This window comes from Anas platyrhynchos, chromosome 24 (assembly GCF_047663525.1).
Source record: "Anas platyrhynchos isolate ZD024472 breed Pekin duck chromosome 24, IASCAAS_PekinDuck_T2T, whole genome shotgun sequence".
Classification (NCBI taxonomy): Eukaryota; Metazoa; Chordata; class Aves; order Anseriformes; family Anatidae; genus Anas; species Anas platyrhynchos.
Genome location: NC_092610.1, coordinates 1402554 through 1429224, shown reverse-complemented (window position 1 = coordinate 1429224; position 26671 = coordinate 1402554). Strand labels below are relative to the sequence as shown.

Genomic DNA, 26671 nt, shown 5'->3' with positions numbered 1-26671 from the left:
GGTTTCGGATCTGAGAAGTGAAGGGGCAGAGTGGAAGCCATCCCAGTAAGCACTGGGAGCACTGGGGGGTTTCTCCAGGACGCCCCAGCAGCACTCAGATCCGCAGCAGGTCAGGGTGTGCTGCGGGGATGGAGCTCATTGTTTGGAAACATTTTAAGGCGTTTTTCCTTGAAATTGGGGTGCGTTGAGCTGCTGCCTGCCTTCGAGGGGTAGCAGAAGGCGAGGGAACGTGTGGAGGCCTTGATGTAAATAAGAAATCCTGCAGAAATCCCCATTACAGCCGATATTAACCTAATTTCAGTGCCAGAGCTTGCAAAAGGCCATCCAGGTGTAAGGGAAGGTGCTGCCTGAGCATCACAGGTGAGGAGCAGCAGGAAAGCCACGAGGCTTGGAAGGGATTTGGTGTGCGGGTGGGAGGGAGGTGGTGCCCTCAGCCCCTTCAGCCAGAGCCCGGTTCCTTCTTAATTTGGTTTTTAATCAGGCCAGGGTCCTGCCTTTCCCCGCCGTGGTGATATCTGCCTTCCAGCAGCGTGGGCACGCGAAGCGGTTTCCTAATTTCAAGGCACATCGGTGTCGTAAGGGAATTAAATTTGCCTGATTGGTCGCTTCCACCCTTCCCTTACCGTTTTGGTTAAAAAAAAGACAATTTACCATGTGCTTCCTAGTCTCAAAAAATGTAGTGACTGCTACGAGGGGCGCTGGCTGCAGGATCAACCTTCAGGATCGCTGCCAGAGCTCCCCAGGAGCTCCAGGAAGTTTTTTTTTGTTGTGTGTCGTCTTTTTTCTTCTCAAAAAAAAAAAGAAAATAATTCTGTGTGCTGAGCTCTCATTCAGGGGATTTTCTTCCGCCGCCTCCGGCTCACTGTCACGTTCGGTCACTTCCTGGTGGATGGAAGTGGGTCACTTTGAGTCGGCTCCTTCGTTGACTGAAGGTGACCCCAAAAATTTGCATGTTTATGGCCCAGGATGGGGTGAAAACGAGCAGGGCTGCCTGCACCCTCCTGTCTGCCCGCTGAGCGCTGTGGGCTGAGCTCACTGGGGCCAGATTTGCAGATCCTGGGTGGCAGAAATCTCGTGTCTGTGTCCACAACAATAATTATTTTAATTTTCCAACATGCCCTTTGATAATTTAAGGTATAAAACTGAGTAAAGAGGGAAATAGGAACACGGAGCATCCCAATGACCCTGCAGCCCCCCAAAGCCGTACGCTCACTTCGTTTTCTACCAGGACTAACGAGGTTCCCACAAGATGTGCCTGCTCACAGCTGGCCCAGCCTCTCGCTGCTCTAAATCCATCCCAGGCTTCTGTGAACGTCTCACGTTTGTCATTCATCTTTTGTAGGTTGCATCCCCTGCTGTAGCTGCCGTGGTGTGGTTTTAATCACGCTTTCTGCCTTGCCCTCTTCCCTCTCCAGCAGCGTGGCGGTGGCCGAGGCTAAAAAATGCAGCAGAAGAGCACAGAAACATGCTCAACTCGAGGCATAACCGTGCCCGAGGTGTGCTGCGGTGTCCAGCGATCACCCTCTGGTCCAGCTGCTGCCCCGTGATCACCCCGTTCAGCTTCCTCAGCCACCGAAGCTGTGAGGGTATCGAAGGGCTGAGAAAACGCGAGGGCACTCGGAGGACTTGCTGCACAGGAGCTCGTAATTTCATGCAGAATTCTTTATAAATCATTCAGAATATTCCAGGACTGCGGCTTAACAGCAAGCTCCTGGGCTGTCTGATCCATCCACGCTCACCGGGCGTGCTCCTGGCGCTGCCAGAAGAACTTCAGTTGCCTAAAATACGAGCAAATTCCCCCAAAATCCAGGTGAGACCCCGCTCATATACCCCAAATGCTTCTCAGGAGCAGCTTTTGGGAGCCTTTGGTGCCCAGCTTTTGGCGGACACCGAGCAGGAGCCCCCCAAAGCTGGAAGCAGGCACTGGGTTACAAAATATATCATCCCCAGAAAGTTTGGGTCTGGAGAGATGCTGGGAGCAAGGAGCTGCCCCACGATTCTCCCCAGTGTGCTGTGTGACAGCGCAGGCACAGCTCGTGAAGGCAGAGGCGGTGTAAAACGTGGTAAGGTCAGCTTGGTGCCACATTTTCCGTGTCATCCCATTGAAGCTATGGCTAAAGGGGAACAAATAAAATGTCCCACGAGCAGGGGAAGCATCGTGAGGTGCGTGGCTTGTAAATTCTTCCAACCATTGGAGGCAGCAAGGCGATTTTGTGCCAGGTTCCTTGAGGTCGGATGCTCTGGAGCCAGGTGCCCGAGCTGCAGCCTTGTCCCTGTGCGTGCCAACTGCCTTGTTGTGTGAAGCAGACTCGCCTAACTTGAAGGCTCCTCACTTAAAAGAGCTTTTCCATTTCTGCTGGCTGCTTAATTTAGGAGCTGAGGAGCCAGCAGGGTTCATGGTAGACACTTGTTATTATTTGTCTGGGAATTTTCTCCCTTTGCTGCTTGCTCCGTGCCTGCCAAAACTGCGCTGCAAACAGCAGCTATTTAATAACGTTTAACTGTTGAAATACCAAATATCAAGGGTGACCCTTGTGCTCCTTCAGTCAAAGAAGAAAGGAAAGTAAAATAACCCGTGCAAACAGCAATCCAGATTATTTTGTTTGCTCTAACTTTTAAAAGAAAACCAGTCCAGCGCTGGTTTTTATGTGGTGGTTTAATCTTTGCAGCCTGGCTTTTTGGCTTGGAGGCCGGCTCGCAATTTGTAGTGTGGTTTCTGTGCCATGCCATCCTGCTCGTGGCTTTCTCGTACGAGCCTCGGGTGTATTTATGTGCAGGCACAAAACCCTGCCCAGAATTAAAAATAGGCTGCGCGCGTCTTCAGCCTTCCTGTGCGCGGTTTAATGAGGATGGGGGGCTTTGAGCGGGGCTGTTCGGCACTCGTTGCACTGCAAATAGAAACCTCGGGTGTTATAAATTGGGTACAATTCCTGGGATTTTTGTTCTCCTGAAGGGGCAAAGCTAACTGACAATGGCCTGCCCGAGACTCTCATCCCATTGTGTGCCTGCTGCATTGAGGTACGGAGCTCACCACGTTTTCTCCAGGTGCTGTAGGATTTTCCCTCGTCCCCTGTCCCCGAAGCAGTTTGCAGCAGCAGTTCTCGTTCCTGCCGAGCCTGCCCAGGCAGCACCACGTCCAGCAGGAGGTTTGGGCTCGGTTGTGGCTTCGTGCAGCTCTCTGCAAGATCCAGGCTGTAATTCCGTATCGGACTCAGTGTCAGGGAGGTTATCGGGGCAATTTCTGCTCTGCATGAGCAAAATCAGGTTGGGGTTAAGGGGCCGTGTGTTGGAGGTGGCCATCCAGGCCCCCCTCGCCTTGGCCTCACAGCTCCTTTGGGCTGAAATCAAACGCCGTGCCCGGGAGGAGTGAGAGCAGAAGTAACGTGTTGGAGGCATCGGGCAGGCAATGTTCAAACGGTGCTTTGAAGATAAAATGCAGGCTGCTAAGTGCTCTGAGAAGAAAGGGCTGGAAGACACCCGAAGAGGTCATCCTGTTCATGCTTCTGCCCCGAGGCAAGCCCAACCCGACGGGAGCCCTTCCTGACTTGTTTGTGCAACCTTCTCTTAAAGACCTGAGGCAAGAAGCACTCGGTGCCCTCCGCAGGTAATTTAGGCTGGGATTGAACTCTCCTGACCACCAGGGAAATGTACGAACGTGCACCTTGTCCAGCGCCCTGGAATGATCCTCCCACAGCTGGGAGCAGCAATTTGGGGTGCCAGCATTGTGCAGGGACTGTGTGCGATGCTGCAGCAGGGAAAGGTTGAAATAAATCTGAGCAATTGCAGCAGCTTCGTGTGATGGTGAGCTGGAAGGAAGCGCTTGGATTTTGATTTGGTTTTGCAGAAAGCCTCTTGGGTTTGCTTTGGAAATTTGGAAGTTTGCGTTTTCATCCAGAGTGCAGCTTCAGAACCTTGTAGGTTTGTGAGCGTGACCTTATCCCACTACCTGAAAAGCTGCCTTGGATATTTAGGCGTCTTACAGGAATGGAAAAGAGTTCCTATATCTTTGGGGTGAATGATTTTGGCCCATGTTTGAGCATTAGCTTTATTTGTGATTTGTTACCTGTGCGTGGTGGTGTTAGTTCTGACGGCATCACCACGGCTGTGATGTGCTGAAGGACTTGCAGTATACACAGAATGGTAAGAGCAGTTTTGTGTTATCTCCCGAGTGTTTTCCACCTCGTAACGGGGAGGTGGAGCTGGGCCACTTCATCTAGGACTGGAATTCCAGGATTGTGGCCTGAGGGTGTCGCGTGTGCTGAAAGCAGCGAAATAAATTGGTACCTGTTGAGTTGGAGGGTTTTACAAAGCACCCTGCTTTCTCCAAAGGTGCCTTCAGGTGAGGAGAAGGTGGATGTACGTGGGGAAGGCAGTTCTGGGACAATCCCATACAGGTGTTGGCTACGATGCCCCAAGCTGATCTGCAAAAAAATCATCATAAGGATTCCATGCTGAAAGGATTCAGGATTCCTCCTTCTGGAAGGCTCCTGGCACGTGGGAGAGGTGGCAGCAGGAGTTGTTTCAGCCCTCACTGCTTTCCAACCCAAATTAGAGCTGTGATGGACCAGAGGTGCAGCAGTTGACCCCGCAGCATCCATGGCGCTGGTTTGGCAGAAATGCCTGCCCGCCTGCAGTCACCGAGAGTCAAATTTCCCAACCACACCATTATTTAAAACCATTTCACGTGGCTGCACAGGCAAGGCCTGAATATTCAGGAAGAAGAAGGAGCCGTTGATCTCGAACGATATTTTTACATCCCCCCAATGCAGGTAAAAGTAACTCTGTGCTTGGTGCTCTGGCACCTTTGTATTCCCAGCTCTGCGGTGTGCTTCAGCTCCAGTCTGGGGAACACGTGGTTTGGAGTTGTAAGTGCAATAAATCTGATCTTATTTCATGAAGGACGTGGATTTGAAAATATCTGTGTTGCCTCGTGCTAAATGCACGTAAAACTGTGTGTTCCTCTCGTGAAACCAGCTCTTGGTTGCTAGATTGTTCCTCCTGATGTGGCAGGATCAGGTGTCTGCCTGCTGCTACACGGAGCTCATTCTTCAGATACGCGAGTGTGGCTCGGCACATTTTACTTTTTAATCAAGGCTCCCAAACCAGAACGCTGCAGTTTTGTGGGCACATGGGGCCGAAAGTGCCACGGATGAAATGTTTATTAAAAATAATAATTTTTCAGCTCTATGGACCTACATTTAACTCCTCAGGCTGCCAGGCTAGGATGTTGCTGGGCGCCGTGACGTTGGTTTTTTTACTCCTTGCTCTTAAAGGTGGTGTATTTAAAAAAGGAAAAGAAAAAAATGTAAAAAAAGGAAATGAACTGCTTCTTTTTTCCTTTTCTGTAACGCCACCTTTGAACGTAGCCCTTCTTGTGAGTCCTGAGCGCTGGCAGATGATGCGAACCCAAGCACACCGTAAAGGGGAGCGTGGTTTGTCGGGGAGGCGGCGGCGGTTCGAAGCGCTCTGGAGGTGGTAATTCTGGATTTGAATGGTGCTAAAACCTTGGGAGGGGCTTTTTTTGCAGTGCTGTTTTTCAGAAATACTCGTTTTGTTCTTATTTGTGGCTGTAATCGAAGGATGTTGAAGCAAAGCGTCTGTCCGAATTTCCATCTCGTTGCTTTTCAGCCTCTCCCTTCGGATTTAGCCATTTTTGGGGACTTTGGCAGTCCCCACATAAAATTGTGGGTGTTTTGTTGTTCTTCAGTCTTCCTCTAATGGCATCTTCAAAGCCATTTATGGATCTATGTCCTGCTGCAGACTTGTTTCTGGAGTAAAGTTTTGAGTAGCTTTAGCAGGCTTTTTTCTGTTCAGGCTTTTATTTTGGCATCTATAGTTACTTTTTCTCTTAAGTTTACCAAAAAATCACCCTGTTGGTGGCTCTTGCTGCGACTCGTACTCAATTTCCTGACAATCCTCAGCAGCAGTCTCCTGAAGCTCAGCTGTCCCTTGGCCAAGCATCAGGCTGTTCCCTTTGCCTTCTGAAATCAGAAAAAAAAACTGGGTCTGCCTCAAAGATAGGAATTTTTTGGATTAATCAAGAGGACTTCTGAACTCTAGGTTGTTGGAGGAACTGTTGCTTCTGAGGGTGTTGTGCCGGAATACAATGAGCTACAGCCTTTAAGTGGGTTGAATGCAAGTCGTTTGTATTTCTCAATAAAGCCTTGAGAAGTGATTTGGCTCGTCATCGGGCTGAATCGCATCTCCAGTGGCAGCAAAGCCCCTGCCTGGTGGTGGTGGTGAAATATTGCCAGTGCGGAGCAGATCTGAAGCATCAGCTTCTATTTATCTGCCTAAACTCCTCTTTGTCTGGATTTGACACCGCAGATCCAGGGGGGGGAAATCGAGTGCCAGTTTAAAATTGTCAGTAGAATATTTCTCTCTCTGTATTTTCTTATAAATACTTGAACTATTGTCATGCAAATAATTGTCGGGGAGTCCTCAGGTCGCTGATTTCCATCGGAGCCCTGCCTGCCACCGTCCTCCCTGTCTTGAACTCTTGCCTTGAGACTGCAAACACGATCCGAGCTCCTCCTCCTCATCCTCCCCAGGTTAATTAAAGAAAAATGCAGCTCTTAGACTCTGCCTTGGAGAGCGTAGGCTCGGGAAGGTGCTGAGCTAATTAATTACCCGATGTTCGTCTCCGATCCGCTGATGGGACTTCATAGATCGCCTTCGCGTTGGACTTGAGCTGTTGGCATTGCGTGGCTGTGCACAGCTCTCTGTGTTTTGTGGTCTTTACAGAAAAGGTAACAGAAAGGCTGCTTTCCTTGCGGCTGCTGCAGGTTGTGCAGAGACGCCGCGTCCAGGGGGGCTTCAGAGCTGCTCTGGGTTGTCCCAGGAGCGTTTAACGCCAGTAACCCACGGGCTCCTTGCTCCTGCTCGCTAAAGAAGCACCCAGCGACCCTTCTGGCATTTAGCACAGTGCCTCTGTGCATGGGAGGTGCCAGCCCTGTCCCGTGGGGCTCTGCTCCTCGGCCGTCCTGGGTATAAATGTGTGTTGGGCACGGCTGCCCCTCAGGGATCTTGCTGGAGCCAGGATCCTGCTGGTGTGCTAAAAACAGTGCAAATCCACCAAACCGGACACCTTGCGAACAGGCACAGAAGAAATGATTTAATGACAGTTTTTAGAAGTAATATCAGGCTGACGTTGATGTTCTGGCTTCACTTTGAGGGGCGTTTGGTGCCGTGTCCCCACGCTGTTGAAGAACTGACTGTAGGGCAGGTGAGCACTGCAGTGCGAGCCGTGGCTGGGCATGGTCATGGTCTGTAACTCCTTGCGAAGACGCAGAGCTGGAAGAAGGAATCAGCAGCCTTCAGTTCCTTTTCTTTTTTTATATGTTCTTTTTGGAAAAAACAAATAAAATTAAATCCAAACACTTGCGGAGGCTGTGAGTATCTTTCACGTTGTTGCCAGGACCTGCACTGGCAGATCTTTGCCAATTTTCCTGGCGCTGAGCCAGGCTGGCCCCTTCCTGTGTTCCTGGGATTCGGAGAGAATCTGCGTGCCTTTGACTCCCGCATCCTTCCCTCAGCACTAACCCTTTCCCCTTTTTTTTTTTCTCCCAGTTTCCAGCATGTCCACAGATGGCAGCTTCGGTACAGCTGGCAACAGCGATGCCCAGCAAAGCCTCCAGTCCTTCTGGCCACGAGTCATGGAGGAGATCCGCAACCTCACCGTGGTAAGTGTCTCCTCCAGTTGTGCTATTTCTGGAGGATTAGCCTTTTTTTGGACGTGTTCCTGCTCCTCGTGGGGTTGGCTGTTCACACACGGCGAGGTGGCCCTAAGAGCTGATCATCGTCCAGCCGGGTTTTTGGTTTGCTACAACCCTCAGAACCTGAGGCAGGCACTGGAAGAAAGAAGAAGGTTACTGAATGTTTAACAGGCTAAATGATAACCTTGGCAGCTTCTTGCACTGGTATTATGGTCTGGGGGGCAAAGAGGGAAGGGATTTTAAAATATATCCAGGTATAGGGGGAGCTGCCAGCAGGAGGTTAAGGGATTTGAGACCGTGCCTCACACTGTTCTGCTGCTGGGCAAACTCAGCAATATAAAATCTGCGACAAGCATTGCTTCCATGTAAGGATATCCTTACCAAAATACAACTCTTAATCCTCCCCACTCCCGTTATGGATTCGAACATCTGGCTATTGGCAGCCAGTTAGGATTTTGTGAATGGATTTTTGGGTTTAGGCTTCCGTGTGTAGCTGTCGTGCCCTCTTTCAGTCAAGCCTCCTTTGACAAGCCTGAAGTCTTGCAACTCCCTTGAATGCCAAGCACATCGTCACCACGTGCTTTATTAATTTAAAGGCATTTGATTAAAAAAAAATCAGGTATAGGCTGAGAATAAGAATATTCAGTAGCTTCTCTTTTGTTTTTCTTTTTCCATCCCCAAAAGAGATGTGCCTGAGAACAAGGGCATATAATAAAAATGACTTTTCAGGAGAGATTGACAGATGACTGTGATACTGTGGTCCTGAAAGCACGCTGCCGTGCTCGTAATGTGACTGGAAACAAAAGAGCTCCAGAGGAAGACGGGCTGTTCAAAGTGAAAACCCCAATCAAGGAGTTTGAAGATAAGCTGCTTTTTTCAGCCTGCGTGCGGATAGTTGATTAAAGAAACAGATGTAGAATTTTGTATGCATAACCAGAATTAATTACTTTCCTCTTTTCAGTGCAGTGAATTCTGCTGTTCGAGAGCTGTAGTTTGTCTTCATCTCCACATGAAAGGGGTTTGTTCTGCAGCTTATCAAGGATGGGCAGCTTAATTTTTAACTGCTGCATGAATCTATTTATTGCATCGCAAGGTAGTAAGCCCCTGAAAAATTAGCTGAGGATGCTGAAGGGGAGATGGCGAGGAAGAGGGATAACAGCGTAATCAAACCCTGAAATTTTTTGTGCATCTTATTGAAAGGGCTCCCGTGTTTGTGGACGTAAGTACCCTTGGAGCTTGTCTGCTTGTAGTAGAGGTCAGAGCAGCTCTCTGGTGGAGACGCCTGCTCTGCTTGCCTGCTTTTCACAGCTCTCTCTGGTTCTGTGCACTTGCCGTGTGCCACCACTAGCTGGAATTCAGGGGAGGAGAGAAGGGAGCTGCTTTATAGGAACGAACCAGAGGTCCCTGTCCTCTGCCCCACAAAAAGGGGCTGTAGCCTAATCTTGGAGAAATAGGAAACGAGACCAGGCTGAAACCAGCACTTCAGCTCCACACTGAGTTGGAAGTGGCCTGTGAACACATCGAGACCTAATTTGGAAAAAAGAAAAGATGAAGAATCGGTGCCTGAAGTTTGTTGTGCTGGGCAGTAGCCAGTAGTGGTCATGCTTCCCTTCACCATGGCACTTGCGTATTAATTTTGATTTATGTGACGTTTGCCCGTCAGCCTTAAAGGAGTAAAGGAGCTTTAAATTTCTGCGATTTCTCTCACCATTTCTTTTCTCTAATGATTTTAATAGCATCGTACCTTGTGCAAGGCACTTGGGAGTGCAAGTGCCTGCTTGCAGCTCTGCTGCTCGTGGACGTGAACTGCTCAGCACCACGAAGAGCCTTACAAATTAGGAATTTGGTCTTCATCTTTCTTTGAGGCTTGCCCAAACCTCACGGGGCTCTTTAAAAGGGAATGAGCTTTAAAAAAAATAAACTCCAGAAAACCTTGGGGATATTTTTTCATGGCCTAGCAACCCCTGAAGCTGTTTATGTGGCGGTCACTGCTTGGATGTGCCACCCTCAGCATGCCGTGTGTCCGAGCACCGGGCTCAGCCCCGGCTGCTCTCTTCTCCCATTGCCCCAAGTCCTTCCAAAACATCCCCCTGGCCCTGCTGCTGCCACACTCACACTTCTTTCCAGAGCAAGGGCAGACTTTTCTATTTATTTATATATATACAGACACACACGGCCCTAAAATGAGATAATTTTTTATATATAACTTAACTAAAATACCCCCTGCTGGAGTGCTGGCTGGGCCATGTACAGCTTCCATAGTTTGTTCCAATAGAAAGCAGCATTTTCAGCATTTTTTCCCCTCTTTTGTTTCACTAACATGTCTCGCAGTGCTTTCTTCCCCAGAGAAATGAGTTTCCTTTTATTTCTTCTGACATTCTTGTAGAGAAGGGGAAAGATGTTTTTGAGCAGCCCTTTTGTGGGCAGGGATTCTGCATTCCTGACGCGATGGTACGTAGCCTTTACCCCTCTTTTAAGGGGCTCCTGTTAGCAAAGCTGCATTTTTTATTCCTCTGCATCTTCGGAGAGGAGGGACCACGGTCTGTAGTGAAGCTCAGCAGCTTCCCTCACCCCCAGAGGGAGGTGTTGGTGCCTCCTTGCACGCTCGGTGGCATCTCTGCTGCTGCACACGTTGGGTGCGTGCTCACAGCTGAGCAGGATGATTGATTACAGTGACAGCTCTCTCTTCTCTCCGTCTCTTAAACCATCATTACACCATTTTGAGTCAGCGCTTCTTTTTGCTGGAGAATTGCAAGAAATCCATCTGAAAACGGGAACGGCAGAGGTTTTTGGACAAGGTTCCTGCGGAGGTTTTTGACACCAGAACCTGTGTTGAACAACAACAGCGAAGTGCAAGGAAAGGATTTCATCCTGTGGCCCCACAGAGCTCCTGTTTGCCCTCGTTTTCTCAAGTGACTTTTTGCAAATTCCATCGCTTTCTGGGTCCTAAGACACCTAATTGAATTAGTTGCTTCAAATACACATTTCTGCCTCTATTTATAACATCAGAAACATTCTGTTCTGCAGAATAACTTCAGCTTTGAGGTGAAATTGTAACTGCAAGTGTCTGACAGAAGATTGAAGTACAACTGTACCAGTGTAAAACACAGAAAAACAGATGAGAATGCTTGGATCTGCAGAGAAACTGCCATCCCTCAAAGAAACAAAGTTATTTTTATCTAGTTTTAGCCAGTTCAGTTTTTGGACCGATTTATTTTAACATTTCTTCCTTTTGTTTTCAGTTAAGTATCGCTAAAGAGTCTCTCAAATCTGAATCTCTCTGCAGAAAGACTTCAGAGTTCAAGAACTGCCCCTGGCTCGTATTAAGAAGATAATGAAGCTAGATGAGGATGTGAAGGTACAATCGTGGCTTTTTTTCCTAGGTGTTTATGACCCTTCTGGTGGATGCTGTAGCGATAATTCCTTGCAATTCATTACTTATTATTGTTACTGTGTGTAGTTATTTTTAAAGCACATTACAGAGCAATTGCCTGGGATGCAGTATCAGCTGGCCTGGTGTAATTAAACCGAACTGGGAAAGCGGAGTCATTTGGGATCTTTGCTTAAGACTTCTGCAATTGTGCTTTCTTCTGTTAAACAGCAATTTACTGCATCGTTCTGGGCATTTTCTCCTTCATTTGTTTTCTCTAGTGCTTAACTGTTTTTTTTCCTCGTGTTTCCTCATTTTTCTCAACTCTTCCACAAAGCTGTAGGGAGTTTAATGTGATCTCACGTAAACGTGTGATATGCTGTTCAAAGTTCTGCAGAAAAACAAGTAATATTTAGGTAGATAACATGGGTTTGATACCAGTATTTGAGCTGAACCCTTGATGTGTGACTGATGAAGACAACACATGAGTTGACTGATGAAAATTTAGCAGCATTTTATGAAAATAGAGGAAAAGAGGAAGGAATCACCCCTGGGATGTTGATGCTTGCACTGTTCCTGTCCTCCCAGTTTTCTAAACTGGAGAACTGTCAGATGTGTCTCTCCTAAGAGAGCAGAGAACAGTTTGGACTTTCTTATTATTTTTCTCAATGTGACACCATCCTTCTCGTAGGACAACCTTTAATGTGTAAAAGGGATTCAGGAGAAAGGTGTGTGTTGTCCTCCTGTGCAATGGAGCTCTTCATTTGGCCTGTAACCGGAATGAACCCAAGCTGCTGAGGTCCCGAGTTGCTGCCTTACCCAAACGAGTGCTGTTTTTTTGATAATGAAGGGAAAGATGAGATTTAAGGGAAATAAGTCTCTGGCCTTCCTTCAAGCATTATTTAACAAGAAGCAGCCTGTTCTAGGAAGTCATCACTAATGCCAAGCCAGCTCATAATGAAAGTGCTGCACTTGAGCTGGGTACTTCTTAAGGCTAAGGAATTGGGTAATTTGGCGAGGCGCTTATGCCTCCAAACCTCCTTTGCAATTTCTCCGTTCATTTCAACTTATATTGGTGTTATAATTATAAAGTAAGGGCCAGGCTTTGTAACGAGCCCTCAGCCTGTCCTGCTCAGCTTCTGCCCTCATTCAGAATTGTCCTCACGTGCCAGGAGGAGGTGCTGGTTGTTACCCACAGCCAAGAACGCGCCGATGCCAATTGTAACTGCACGTTGCTGGCCTACCGTAATCCAGCACGATACAGAGCTCACGTCTAACTAGGCACGTATGAAACAGGCTTGGAAGACAGCCTGTATACGATCAGGACTCCTCACTGTGTGTTTAACTCGAGCCTGGTAATTATTTGGAGTGTCAGCCCCGTAGATCTTCTGTTACGGAAATTCCCCAAGCTTCACCGTTAAACAATGCAACCGTTCAGATTTGAGTAACGTTATAAAGTTACCCTGACTACCGCTCTGCTGCATTAAAATATTGATGGTAACCTCAAAAAAAAAAAAAAAAAAACCTGTAAATTTAATTACAGATGATCAGCGCTGAAGCTCCTGTGTTGTTCGCCAAGGCAGCTCAGATATTCATAACAGAATTGACTCTGCGAGCGTGGATACACACAGAGGACAACAAACGCAGGACTCTGCAGGTAACAGAGTTGCTCCTACCCAGGCTTCATCTGCTTCGTACGCTGTTTCCAACTCCTTGTTTCCATAATATGAGGTATGTTTTGTAGACAGTAACTTTAGTGCCTGTGTTTATCATCACAAACGTGGGTACAAAGCACAGTGCCCCGTGTAACTTAAATGCTTTTTGCCTAACCTGGTCTTAAAAACAAACAGACAACAAGAAAAACACACAGAGCTGCAGCTGTCTGCTAATTGTGGCCTGCTCTAATTACTTGGGGTGTCTGTAGCTGTTGAACTTCATCTGATTTGTTTTTCAGTAGTGATTTTGCTAATGTAAGCTTGTGGCTGCTAGTCTGGGTTGATAAACGTGCAGAGATGAAAACAAAAACACCCACCTCTGCAACAGATCACTGTTCGCTTTGGACTGGGAGTCAATTCTTGGTGGTTCAGGAGTAAACTGTAGCCCTCTAGGGTCTTTTATGAAAAATTTGACATGTGGTTTGTCTTAAATATTGATCAGAACTACCTGGCCCTGCAGTAACCATCAGTCCAGGCCCTCAGATCAGGGGTGAGAGACATTTAGGGCCACGCTGCATCTCCCACACCCTGGTGCAGAGATTGCCACAGTGGCAAGCAGACAAGTCTGGCTTCAGTCCAAAGCCGTGCTGTTTGAGTGGGTGTCTAACCACTCAATCTTCCCTAAATTGGGCTAATGCAACTTCCTTAATCCAGGCTTTACTGCAGTTACTGTGGGAAGGGTGTATTTGGTACACATACCAATAACATGATGCTTCGTAAGTGGCAAGTGTTAACTCAGGCACGTCCTGTTAACAGCTTTCAAGTTGTTATTTCAGAATTGTGCTTAAATCCTGATCCTAACGTATAAGACCTTTAATTGACCCAGGTTTTCTTTCTGAGAGCTTTGCCTCCCCCAGCAGCTGCCATCCTGGAACAGCTGCTCTCCGCATGGGCAGTGCAGCTGGAGGAATGCAGGCTCTCTTATCAAGCATTTGGGAAAAAATTTGGAGTGGAGAGGTCTGAGTTATGGGAGTCTATTCCGAAGGAAATTGGATTGAACCCAATCCTCAGCATGGAGAATGAAATATGAGAGACATCTGTTCAATAAAAGTTTTCTTCCTGGTGAAGATACTTTTATAATGTATGCTGCCTGCAGAACAAAAGAAATGTGTCTCTTGTGCTTTCTATGTGATGATTGTTTGGCACTTAAATGCCAAGACAGTATGAGGTTTAGAAATGTCAAGTAGCCTGAAATGTGAGGATTGATAGTCTTTTAAATCTTACCCACTCATTAGGCAGCGTAGGCATCTTTGTCTCAACTCCTGTTCATATACATGCTTTATAAATTTATCTTCAGCTAATGAAAATGAGGCTTTTAATAGCTTCTTGAATCAGCTCTACTTCTTAAGGTGGCTTGCGAAAATTTTTAAATGACTACCTTTTTTTTTTTTCCTTCAATACATTCAGTCTTTTTTATCCTAGGGTTGTTTCAGAACTTAAGCAAATACATTTAAGTGATGACTTATTGCTGGCTGACTCTTCGTTCAGGTTTTTAATGTTTTGACCTGATGCTAATGTTTGGTTTTCTTTTTTTGGTTAAGATATAAAGGAAAAGGTTTATATATACGTTGTATGTAGCAATTTTAAGAAGATATTTGCCTTGCCAGTTTTTCTTAGAAGCTCGTTGGCTCTTGCACATCCTTTTTCTGATGCATGTTTGACCAGTTTGCTAAGTATGTTTTAATCTTCCTGCTTTCTTTTAACTATTTTGCCCTTCCACATGCTGAAGCCTGTTCTCTCAACATCTCTTGGGATTCCCCAGCCCTGAATAAGATGATCCTGTGATTCTTTTTTCCTCCTCCTCTCCCCAACGTGTATTCTACATATGTTTCTAGTAATACAGTTTCTAACAGCCATCTTCATCTTTTTGCACAGATCTTTGGAGTGGGTTTTTGTTGGACTTTTTAAAATTCTTTGTTTTTAACAATTCCCCTTTTTTAATGTGCTAAAAGGTTTGTGACTGTTGTCATGAGCCCTCTGTAGTGAATTATATCAGTGCTGTTGTGAAGAATCTGTTTAGGCCTGGTGGCTGAGTAGATGACTGTAAAAACCTGAGTTTGTTAAACACCTTTGATTAAAAAGCCTTGACTTTATTTATTCAATGACGAAACCGACTTCTAAAGCTGAAGAGTGGTTTTCTTTTTGTTTTTCTAGAGGAACGACATCGCCATGGCAATTACAAAATTTGATCAGTTTGACTTTCTCATCGACATCGTTCCCAGAGATGAGCTGAAGCCTCCAAAGCGGCAGGTGAGACAGAGAAGTGGTTGCCCTGTTGTCTGTCCTTTCCTCGGTGCGATTTCACTCTCTAATTGGTAGAGTCTTAATAAAGAAGTCCAGAATCTCAGGTTTAAACATGAAGTTTGTGCCTCTCTTTTTTTGCAGGTTTCTTCACAGCAGTTTTTGGGTTCTTTTTTTTTATAGTTTGCGTAGAGATTTACAGTTTAACTCTGGGATTTAATTAAGTAACAAAAACATTGCTAAAGAGCTATGAAAACAAATGTTGCCAGCATTTAAAAAAATAATAACTTAAAAGTGTGCTGAGTCTGCATCCTTTTGAGTGTTGTGAAAGGAAGAAACAGGCATCTCTGCAGGAGGTGCTACTGCTGTGCACCCTTTGGGGCAGTCATTGCTACTGTAAACATCCTTGACTGGAAGCTGTAAGGTGTTAGAAGGAGCTTTCAGTCGGATGTTTACAGCGGCAGGCTGCTGCGGTCATCTGAGCACAAGATGTCCTTTGAAAGTTAACAGGCTCGTGCTCCACAAAGCGCTTGTTTCCCTCGTGTTTGAGACGGTGACAAAATTGCAGCGAGGTGGGGGTGAAGCTGTCTTGCTGCTTCAAATGCACAGAGAAACAGATCCAGACGATCATCTCTTTTGCTTAAAATCTTGTGTTTTTTGCTGCTCCAGGTTCACCAGCCCAGTGATTATTGGTCTCTCTTCGTTACACATTGCTTGAGAAAATTTCTGGGCTTCCTGCTGCTGGTGCACCTCTAGGGAAGGGTTTGGGCAGGGCTGCACCTTGCTCAGCAGCTCCTGGAATCCTTGCCCAGGGCTTGACTGCAGCAGTTTCTTCTCTGAGCAGTAGATTGCAGTGGCTTATAACAGTTTATGTGCTTTCTTCAGCTGTTTTTCTGGTACTTTTGGAAGTTTGCAGTGCCTTAGTCTTTGAAATGTGCAAAATGATCCTTAAAATATCTTTTCTTATGAGTGCTACTGGAGAGGCTGGAATAAAAACAACTTGCTGGCAAGTGTTTTACTTGGAATACGAGAGATGTCAAAGAAAAGATTCCAACATAAATCAGGACAGCATGCAAGAAGATACCTGCTCTGAGCGCAGAGGCCTCATTGTAGATCTGGATTTTGGAGGTTGCTGTTTTACTTTTTGTCTTGAAATCCTCATGGTCCTACTGCCGTGACCACCAAAGGGAGGAAATCTGCACTTCATCCTTTTTGGTGACATCCTGAGTTGAGTTATCCTTGGGTGACTTTCTAGTAAGTGAAGAAAACGCCTTCCCACGTCACGGTATGTGCAGGAGTGTCCATCCCAGAGCTGCAATCAGCTGTGGTTCCAATTAGTAATATCTCAAGACTTCGTTACTGATGTGCTGGGAGCTCTGTGGTCCGTACACAGGGTGAACATCTTGGATGGGAGCATGGCACGGCTCCTTCTGCTCTTCATCACAAGTTCCCTGCTTTATCCCTGCAGTAGTACAGCAAAGATGACTTATCCAAAGATCTTTAGTTCAGTATTAAACATAAAAACAAAGCAGCAGCTGGTGCAGCTGCTCTCAGTGTTGTGCTAACTGGGGGGAAAGGGAACCCCCATTTCATTTTGGTTCAGGTTGCAGTCTGAGGTAAGGCAGGTGAGTTCTGGCAGTGCAAATTAAGTTCTTTTAGTGCCTCGTTCAGTTATTCTACGTTGTAGTGCTATATATATATATTTATATTTTTATATATATTTATATTTGAGTACTCAGTGTCGGGGAGGGAGAACATTGCCCATATTTTCCCTTGCCTGGAGCCTTGTGATTTACAGCTAGAAGAAAACCCTCGTGATTTATAACCAAATTAATGCGTGAAGTATTTTAGTAGCATGTGTTGGATGCGTGCAAGTTGCTAGGTTCACTTGTCGCGATGCATCACACCAAAACTGTCTGTAGGATTGCACAGCATCAGCAGCGGGACCCCGTCAGGTTTGGGCTGAAATAGGCCTTGGAGATGAAATATTCGCTCTTTCTGAACACTGCTGAATCATTAAAAAATACTTCTAGCAGCAAGAGGAGTTTGGAGAAAGAGCTGCCTGATAACAGCCCAGGTCAGGACTCTACAGTGGAAAATATTCCTCTGGTTCAACAGTGTTGAAAAGGAGCTGCCTGTAGGCTGACAGCCTGCGCTTTTTGGCTGGGGGTGCAATCTGTATTTTATCTCTACCACGGAAAAGACTGTTTGACAAGTCAGTGTTGGTTACGTGGAGGAGCTGGGAATGAAGCCGTGACTGTTATGTTGCTCTGGTAACTAAAGCTATGGCCTGAAAATAAAGGATGGCAAGCGATGCGATACAACCTACTGCGAGCAGATGGGGATTTAGAGTCACTTCGGTGTCTAGCAAAGGCATCTTTAACCTGGAATAGGTACCTGGGGCCTTAATTGAGGTTTTGGGTAGGAACTGAGGATTGGAGTGCTCTAGAAATAGCGTGCCCAAGGCTTGGGCTTCACAGAAACAGCGGCGGCTCTCCTGGGCGTGCAGGGTTATGATGAGCTGGAGACGTGTCCTGTTGAATATCTATTTAAATTTGTTATTAATCCCTCCCCTAGAGGACTGGATGAAGCGAGGGGGAATTAATCGGTGTGTAGGAAGTCCTACACGTGGTTGGTGGCTGGCGGTGCTGTGGGGCAGCACCAATGTTTGCTCTGAGAGCCCCGCTCCGAAGTCGCTCCTTGATTACAGCCAACTGTGAACAGCTTAACCTCTGGGACGTGATCTTCTGGTAGGAGGTTGAGAAATCTCCCTTTGTTTAGCTGCTGTCCCTCCCAGAGACTAGCATCTGGGGGAAAAGGCTCTCTTACCCAAGCCCGGTGCCCATTAGGCAGCGTTCACCAATTCTGTTTTAACACAAATTCTTCTTTTTCCATCCAGTTGGGGATGCTGAAGGTAAGCCACGAGCAACCTGCTGCTAATGCAGGGGAGAGGAAGGGACTCGTGCAGCCTGGAGCCTACCATGTTGTAGCACGTGTAAACATCCTACACTCTCAGCTGTGAACTCGAGGTGGCTGGGAGAGGATTGTTTACGCCTTCTGCCATGGAGTGAACAGCTGGTGAGCCAAATCCTCTGCAAGGTGCAGACCTGACTGCTCCTCCAGGGAGCCTGAGGGTTTGGAGTCTTCAGCACGAACTGCTTGACACTTAATAATCGCTCAAAATCTTGCCTAAAATTCCCTGCTTAAGATATTGTTAATTGTAAGGGGTTTTTCTTTCCCAAAGACGTCCTTAGATGAAGCAAAACATCCATGTTACAGCCTGTGCCTCAGTCAGTGAGCTAGAGCAGAGGCTTTTTCTTCCTGCTCTTGAGAGATTCCTGCTAGCAGCAGAATCAGACTGCCAAGAGCCACGGTGCAAGATGAAGTCGTTACGGATCTGGAAAAGCTGGGTTTAAATAAATAAATAAAGGCACTACAGCATACATCAAGCGCGTGCCTTCTATTCCGAGGGGCTTAACATCAGAGCTAGATTAAGACTTGTGTTGGACGTGTGGGCTAAGAAGAGGGTTTTGCTGACAGCTGAGGCTCTGTAAGCCTTCCCGGTGCATTTGCAATTCATTCAGTGCTGAGATAACGGGCGATGATGGAATTCACTGATGAGGAGTTGCGTGGTTTTCAGCTCTGGTAATTTTATCCATTCGCTTCTCATAATGAAATCGGCGACTGCGTGATCAGACGTAAGATATTGGAAACGGTTTTGATTTCCATATAGCTGAATAAATCAGGAAAGCCGGTTTGGATTTGTCATCTCAGGGTTACTTGAGTTAAACTCTTAGGGATGAGGTGTTGATCATTGTTTTCCGTGGAGTATGTTTATGGGAGATGGGGTGGGCAATCTCTGCGGCTCTGTTCCCTCCCCGTTCACCTGCCTTTTCCCTGTGCTGCAGGAGGAGGTGCGTCAGGCTGTGACCCCAGCCGAGCCCGTCCAGTATTATTTCACGCTCGCCCAGCAGCCTGCTGCAGTGCAGGTCCAGGGGCAGCAGCAAGGGCAGCAGACCACGACATCCACCACCACCATCCAGCCCGGGCAGATCATCATCGCGCAGCCGCAGCAGGGGCAGGTGAGTGCTGAGCAGGGTTTTTGGGGGCTTTGCAGCTCAGTGCAGCCGCTGAGACCTTTAGTCAAGAGCAAGCAGTGGCATCTGTAGGATTAATTCTCTTTTTCCCATGCAAATGAAGCTGGAATAAGTTTGAGGCTGTGTTTGTCCACTGTCAATCATGTCACTCTCACTGTGTGTGTTTTTTCTCCACTCCTCACCTTTATTAGCAGCATACTGAGGTTAGGAGACTGATTTGAGAAAACAATGAAGAGATGCTTTAAGAGTCACAGTGTTGATATCAGTAGAGAAATGGGACCTGCTCTGCTTTTCTTATTTTTTTTCCTTTATCTGGCAATCGTGGTGTGTTGGTGAGGCTGGTGTGGCACCTTTGGCTTTTGTAGGAAGCACGTTCCAGTTACCAGCCCACTGCCACCTTCAGAGCTCTGCAGTCTCAGTTTGAGCCCTTACTGGCAGGCATTTTCTTGAATACCTGTGGCATGTCTCCGTGCCTCTTTTTGGCACCGGTACCTATCTCTAAAATCAGAAAATCAGCTTCCTGCTTCACAGCAGTGCCCTAAAGATAAGCGTGCAGGAGCAGGCCAGGTGTTCAGAGACCTTAATAACGAGGATCACGCAGCTCCTGGTTTCTCTCCAAGGCTGTTTAAGCACCAGGAGATAACAGTGGGTCTCGGGAGCAGCCTGCCTGTCGCTTTTGGCATCGTGTTGGCCTGTGTCGGGTCCTTGCTGGGCCCTTACCCCCTGTTCTGAACGCAGACCACCCCTGTGACGATGCAGGTGGGAGAAGGCCAGCAGGTGCAGATCGTGCAGGCGCAGCCTCAAGGACAGACCCAGCAGGCGCAGAGCGGGACCGGGCAGACCATGCAAGTCATGCAGCAGATCATCACCAACACGGGGGAGATCCAGCAGATCCCGGTAAGGACCACCAGAAATGTGTAATGTTGGAAACGAACCTGTCTGCTGGTGTTCTGGCATGAGGCTGTACATGGATGCTTTATTTTTTTTTAATTGTAAGAGGAAGTTTGGATTGAGTGGTGTGTTTCCTGCACTAGGAGAGGAAAACGAACCAGGTGTGATGTGAAAGGGGGAATAAATCCAACCCGTCTAGTGCAGACTCAGTGCCCACCACCAACGCTTCCCCCTGAGTGGAATACTTGCTATTAGGAAGCAATAAATAAAATACTTCCAGGGTAAACCTGAGTTCTCCACTACAACATGGTTTCAATAAAGTGTAATTAACTTCTCTTGCCTTTTCTTGGTTCTGCCTCTGCAAATCTGAAGTCGGGACCTGGCAGACTGAGTGGGAAAGGTGCCATCTGTGAGTTATTAATAAGCTTTTATGTTATAAAAAATATTTTACGAAATACTTTGGAGGAATGGCTTTGCAGAACCAGGAAATATCTTCTCGCTTTCACATTAGCATAGATCTGCTGAGGCCTTAAGAGCGGGATTTTGAGTGCCCAACATCAGAGGTAAATTTTGGCACATGTCCTAGGTAAACACATGGGTCAAAAAATGGCATTTTTTCCCTTCTTTGTAGCTTCTAACAACCACAAAGCCGGGTCTCTTGATTCCCATCTGGAAAATTTCACACCTCTTAAAGAAAAATCCATCCAGTTCTGTGTACTTAACCAGCAACACGGAGGTCAGACCAAGTGACCGAGACAAGCACTTCACTTTGATTCCTCTTATTACGAGGCTTACCCATGGCTGGGGCAAAACCCATCTTTTCCACAAGTCTGGCTTGTCAGGGTTCGCTAAGCTTCCCCCTGTCTCTTTGTGCTTGGACACAGCATCTGGAGAAAAGTTCAGGTGGTCGGTGCTGCCAGATTTTTCCAATTCACCTCCCACTTCTTCTCATCTCTTAAATCTTCAGCTAATTCCGACTGCTCGGCTTAAGGTGTTGGTCCGAAAGGAAGCTCACTGCTTGCCAAATGCGGTCTTTTCCTACAAGCAACCTTTTTTTTCTCCTCTGTACTCTCCACTGCCTTTCTCTTATGTTCTTATTTTTTCTTTCTTTCTTTATGGAAGCCTCTCTGAGATACTTGTTCCTAAAAGCCTTTGGGAAGGAGATCTGCACCCCTGCCTGGGTGAATCTGTTCTAACAGTACCGAGTGTTGCAGCATCCTCCTTTAGTTTGGCAACAGAAGAACAGTTCAGACTTGTTTCCCAGTCGTCTCTGCTGAATGCTGCAACTCCCTGCAAGAAAAGGATTTGGAGATCTACCGAGGGAAAGAAATCTTTATAAAGCAGCTGTGAGGGGACCGTAGCGCTGTGCACAAAGTGCTGTTCTCCACCTAGGTGCATCCAGTTGTAAGCGATCGTGTGCTTTATGAAAATACGTGTCTGGAGGCTTTTTAATTAGTGCCTGCTTTTGGCCAGGTGTATTCTTCTACCGTCCTCTTGCCTGGGAGCATTTAAGAGCAGGTAGTTATGGCTGGTCCTCGGATGCTGCTTAAATTTGCAGATATGAGATAAGAACTGTCAAGTGCCCGAGCATGGAAGCTTTGTCTTCAGGAGCGCTTGAGTCTCTAACAAGCATAAGACTATAAAACAGCGCAACTTGGGAGTGGTGTTTTAATGAAATACTCACAATTCTCCCGTCAGCATTTAGCAGAGATGCTGTTTTGCCTGTAGTTAAACAGATCTCCTTTTAATCACGACGTGTCGAAGAGCCACAGCGTGTGGAAGATGAAACACCCGTCCCCCTTCCTGCTTCCACCAAACGAAGGACAATGGAGCGGGGGAACCGTGTGCTCACCACGAGAGCTTGTTAGTGCCCTCACCTGGAAAGCACTTTGTGTGGCTTCACAGAGCTGCAGCCCTCGCTCTATTCAGAGCTGCCATCCATTTTGCTCTTTCTGCTGTGCTTTTATTATTTTTCCCTTTCTATCATTTCCCAATCTACCATTGTCTTCTGATGGTTCTTTTTTTTCACCCTGGTTTCTATTAGGGTTCAGCTAAGAATCCTTCTTAGCACAAATACAAAAGTTTGAAACACTCTCGTAAAACCAGGAGCATCTCTGAAGATTGCAAGAGTGCTGAGAGAATCTTCCCAAAACTCTCTGCTGGGTTTCCACGTGCTCCTGATGCTCTGCTTCTTCCCTGTGTTTGCTCTGGGACCGTGGGTTGCCTGTGGGAAGGTGGCTTTATTCTTTCTAAAAACTGAGCAAAGTTGGAAGGAAGGAAGCCTATACATCAATTAAATGGTAATCGTTTGTTTTCCCACATTAATTTTGTGTTAAATTTCATCTGCATCTTAGCCTAAGCATTGCCAGGCCAGCTCTTTGGAGCTTACTGACAGTTCTGGACGAGCAGTTTTTCTAAATCACTTTGATCCATTCTGTTGGTAGTATAGTTAAAATCGAAGCAGGAAACCCCCAGCGTGGAAAACATGCTCTGCAGGCAGATCTCAGCGCAGAAACAGATTCTTTATTGAAATGTTTATGCTCATGTGGAGTTTATTTGCTCTTGAAATAATATTGGAGCTTTTAGACACAGCTGGTGAAGTCAGCGGTGTTTGTGTAAATGCCAAGCCCATGTTCTAGGCACTTCCAACCTTTGTCAAGTGAGCCGTGTTCAAGTGTTTTGTATGTCTGTCTTTACCCTTTTTAAAAAGAAGAAAAAATCGTTTTTTTTGTGTATAATTAACCTGAGGGCTATGAATCTATAAATAACGCAAAATGAAAAATTCAAGAGTAATATCCAGCATGTGGTGAGCTTTTTATTGCTTCTCAGATGGGTATTAGCAGGATCAGCTGTTTGTATCACAGAAAATGCAAAATGAGAGCTGAGGTTACCGCGATGACACTTTCTTCACATCCCACTCCCCCAGGCATCTACCCTTGCAAGATCTGGGTTGTAGGAAATAAATCTGCGTTTGAACGTAAAACACAAAGCACCGACACAAAGAATTGGCCTCTGCCAGGTGGGGAAGAGCTGTATTTAAAGGTTCCAAATGCTATCTTGCAATATCCCTGGGTTTTGTCATCTGCACTGCCTTCGTTTATTTGAAAATTTCCCGTATTTTCTTTTTATATTTTTTTTGGCAGAATGTAACAGGAGTGTCACTGTGTGCAGCTAGCTCGTGAGAGCTTTCTTTATGTGAAACAATGCATCGAAGTCGTAACTTGGTTCTCGTAACTAAAAAGACAAATGAGTGTCCTTGATGCTTTCGGAAATTTAGCAATTAATATGCTTTAGCTACTAACTGACCACTTCCATTCTGGAGAAAGAAAGAAAGAAAGAAGTGATGTGGTGCTTCTTGGGGGTTTCCTTCAAGAACCTGGAGTTGTGTGGACATCGTTCTTGCTCTGGCAGGTAGTGGTAGTTGCTCATCTCAACCGGTAACCAACTGAAGCTCCCCATGGCATCTATTACTCTGGCTTCTGTTGTGGAAATGAGAAGGCAAGTTTGTGTGTTTCAGGTTACACAGTTACCTGTTTAATTTTCTTTCCCTGCCCCCTCCGCTTGTCTCCAGGTTCAGTTGAATGCTGGCCAGCTGCAGTATATCCGCTTAGCCCAACCTGTGTCAGGCACCCAGGTAGTCCAGGGGCAGATCCAGACGCTTGCAACCAATGCACAGCAGGTAGGCACTCTGACGGCAGGGCTGACATTAACTGGTAAAGTGTTGTTCCCTAGCTCCTGAAACTGCAAAGTCCAGTTGAATTTTACCAACTCTTGGGCTAGGGTTCCTGCGTTTCTTTCCTTCCTGTTACCTTCGTCAGAATAACGAAGCGAGGAGCGTAGTGGAAGTTTTCCTTTACCTGTACGTGAAAGCTGCATGCGTGTGTGTGCGTGCGTGCGTGCCTCTCACTGTATAAAGCTCGTGCTGCTTCTGAGCTGATTGCAGGTAAAACTTCATCAGCCTTCTCTTTACTTCTCCTCCTTCTGGCTGGGTGAGGGAGGAGCAGCAGCAGCGCGCGCTCTCAGGAGGGCTGTTGGAGAGGTGAAACATCAGGGCCAGCGCTGCTGCCAGCAGGTCACCTCGTGGTCTTGGTGAGGCTGGTCACGAAGGGATTCTTCTCTGCCTTCAGGGGATAGGAGAGCTGCTGCTTTCTGTGATCCTGGAGGCCGCATTCTCCTGGTGCCGATCAGGGAGGACATGTGTGTGTTTGGTTTGGAACAGCTGAACCCCATGTCCCCTGTTCTTGACTTGCAGTTAGCAGCAGCATGACCGCAGTCCAGCGGCATGAAATGTATCTTACCACGTGGTGGGGGAACGAAGTTTGGAAGAGGCTAAATGCTCTTGAAAGGCCGCGGCAGAATATTTTTGGTGGGGTCCTGGCCCTCTCCAAAATGCCCTCGGTGATCATCCTTCTCTTACCCTTGCAGATAACGCAGACAGAAGTCCAGCAAGGACAGCAGCAGTTCAGCCAGTTCACAGATGGACAGGTAAGAATGTGGAGATTGTTGGTGCTACGTCCCTTCAAAGTCAAAGGTTGGAAAAACTGTTCTAAAGTCTGTGTGTTCTGGCAAATCGACTCCTCCAGGTAAAACCCTGCTACTGCCACCAAACCCTAAGCAGACGCAGGATAAGTGAACGTTGTGCCACTCTTAATTCAGGTGGCTGCAGCTCCTCCAAATTAACCCAGCCCCTTGCACTCTGCGTAGGATGCATTTTAATCCTAACCAATTCAAGAATAAAGGTCCTAACGTTTAGCTATTGACTATTGCATAAGCAGAGCCAATTCAGTCTGGGGATAAGAAATTCACAGAATTACTCCAGACATCCATTGCTTAAATCCTACCAGCAGCACTTTGTGCTCCGTTTTCTGGGACAGATACGACTTGGACCTGGGCGCTGCTGTTATCAGCACCCCTAAACTCGTAGGGTTAAATCATATCACTGTGCTCGGAGGGGAGGAGCGCCGTGTGTGTGATGAGAACTGACAGCCCTTTCTTCCCCCGCCAGCAGCTTTATCAGATCCAGCAAGTGACCATGCCTGCAGGCCAGGACATCACCCAGCCCATGTTCATCCAGTCCACCAACCAAACCTCAGACGGCCAGGCCACGCAAGTGACAGGGGACTGAGGGCACCTCGTGTCTCCGTGTGGAAACAAAACCCCGTTCCAGCCCCACGCTGGCCGTACCGACCCGGTCTGATGAACCCATCTGCTTCTCTGTATCCGTGCTCAATATTCAGCCTACAGTAGGCTGCGGTCTCTGGTGCACTGTACACCTTCCTCTGGTGGGTATGAGAGAATATCCAGCAGACACTGACAAGAAGGCAATATTTGTATTTTTAATTTCAGAAGTCAATATTTCAGTGTATTCAGCTGCTTGTTCCGACCCCCTGGAAACTGAAGAGAAGTAATCGAAAGGAATTGGCAGCATCTCATTGAACGATGTGTAAAAACGTTTTTATCTAGTGAAATGATTAAAGGGTACTGCCTCTGGTTTGTTGTAAGAGCTTTATTCCCGGTATTCTCTTTGTATTTTTCTCCGAATAGAGCTAGATTCAGTCCTACCATCTCAGTGGTCCATTAGGGGCGTGGGGGGGGGGGCAGTGTGTATGTGTGTTAGATTTTCCTCTCCTGCCTCCTTTTTTGGTAAGCCGGAGCATTGAGTGTATGCAGCTAGGGGGCAGGGAGTAGGGGAAGAGTAATTAAAGTGAAAACAAAAACATTCCTTGTATTATGACTGTATTTTCGGAGGGCAAACGATTCTTTAATTTGGCCTGGTTTATTCCAGAAACACTAATGGAAGTCTGGACAAACCCCAGCCCTGCTGTTAACTGTTGTACTAGCTTCAGTCGATGCATGTAATATAAGCTTCATGAAACAAAATAAATTTTCCTTTCTAAGATAACGTCTGCACTTTCTTTGGGAACCGGTGCCCAGCATCAACCTGCCAAGCGAAGCGCAGCCCCAGTCCCTGAAAAAATCACCCCAAAGTGGTGAAAACAGCAAACAGGGCTTGAGGGTGGCTGCAGAAGGGGCTTGGTTGGGGTCTTTGGGAACACGAGCGGTGGGGTGGGAGCTCTGGTGGTGCCCACCAGCCAAGGAGGTCTCTATGGGGTCATTGTATGGGGCATGTTTCAGCACAGCAGCCCTTTGCCAGCCTTCCCTGCAGCTTCTGCAGCAGCGAGGGCTTTGGGGCGGGTGTGAACCAGCTCCAGGAGCCAGGTTTCACTGAGCACACGGCGAGGATCCCGGCGGCGTTGGGGCCAAGCCTCTGGGTCTTGGCTAAAACACGGCTGAGGTTTTGTAACTCGTCATCTTCGTGTCCACCATCGGGCGATTTGACATACTTGGCACGTCGTCCAGGAGGGGCTCTGTGGCTTTGTGCAGCGCCTTGGCAGAGCTGTGACAGCGCGGGGACAGTGCCAGCACCAGCAGCTGCTCGTTTTTCCTGCCAGAAGAGCCGAGCTCGCCGTGGTTTCGCAGCAAGGAGCAGCACCGGGAGTGGTGTAAAGCCCATAAACGGGGCCAGGTTGTTCCAGCGAGGGAGCTCGGTGCAGGAATTGCAGCTCCTGGACCAGGTGAGGTCACCCCTGGGAGTCCTAAAAAAGGGCTGGGAGCCAGCAGCGCCCTCAGCTCCGAGCAGGA

The 26671-nt window shown here is 47.2% G+C and overlaps 1 protein-coding gene across 6 annotated transcripts in view; it reads left to right on the top strand.

Annotated features, from left to right (window-relative positions):
* The window catches only part of NFYC (nuclear transcription factor Y subunit gamma), a 28772-nt gene extending 3253 nt beyond the window's left edge, over positions 1 to 25519 (top strand). For 2 of the 6 annotated variants that reach the window (XM_027444028.3, XM_027444029.3), the window contains exons 2-10: positions 7570 to 7682; positions 11002 to 11073; positions 12629 to 12742; positions 14955 to 15050; positions 18950 to 19123; positions 19877 to 20035; positions 23601 to 23708; positions 24455 to 24514; positions 25035 to 25519. In XM_027444028.3, the coding sequence (XP_027299829.1) occupies positions 7578 to 7682; positions 11002 to 11073; positions 12629 to 12742; positions 14955 to 15050; positions 18950 to 19123; positions 19877 to 20035; positions 23601 to 23708; positions 24455 to 24514; positions 25035 to 25154 (1008 nt within the window). In that variant the 5' untranslated portion in view covers positions 7570 to 7577 and the 3' untranslated portion in view covers positions 25155 to 25519. The remainder of the gene's footprint in view (positions 1 to 7569; positions 7683 to 11001; positions 11074 to 12628; positions 12743 to 14954; positions 15051 to 18949; positions 19124 to 19876; positions 20036 to 23600; positions 23709 to 24454; positions 24515 to 25034) is intronic. The other 4 variants (XM_027444031.3, XM_027444030.3, XM_072027511.1 and 1 more) reach the window with 4 other exon arrangements.
* The last annotated feature ends 1152 nt before the right edge of the window (positions 25520 to 26671 follow it).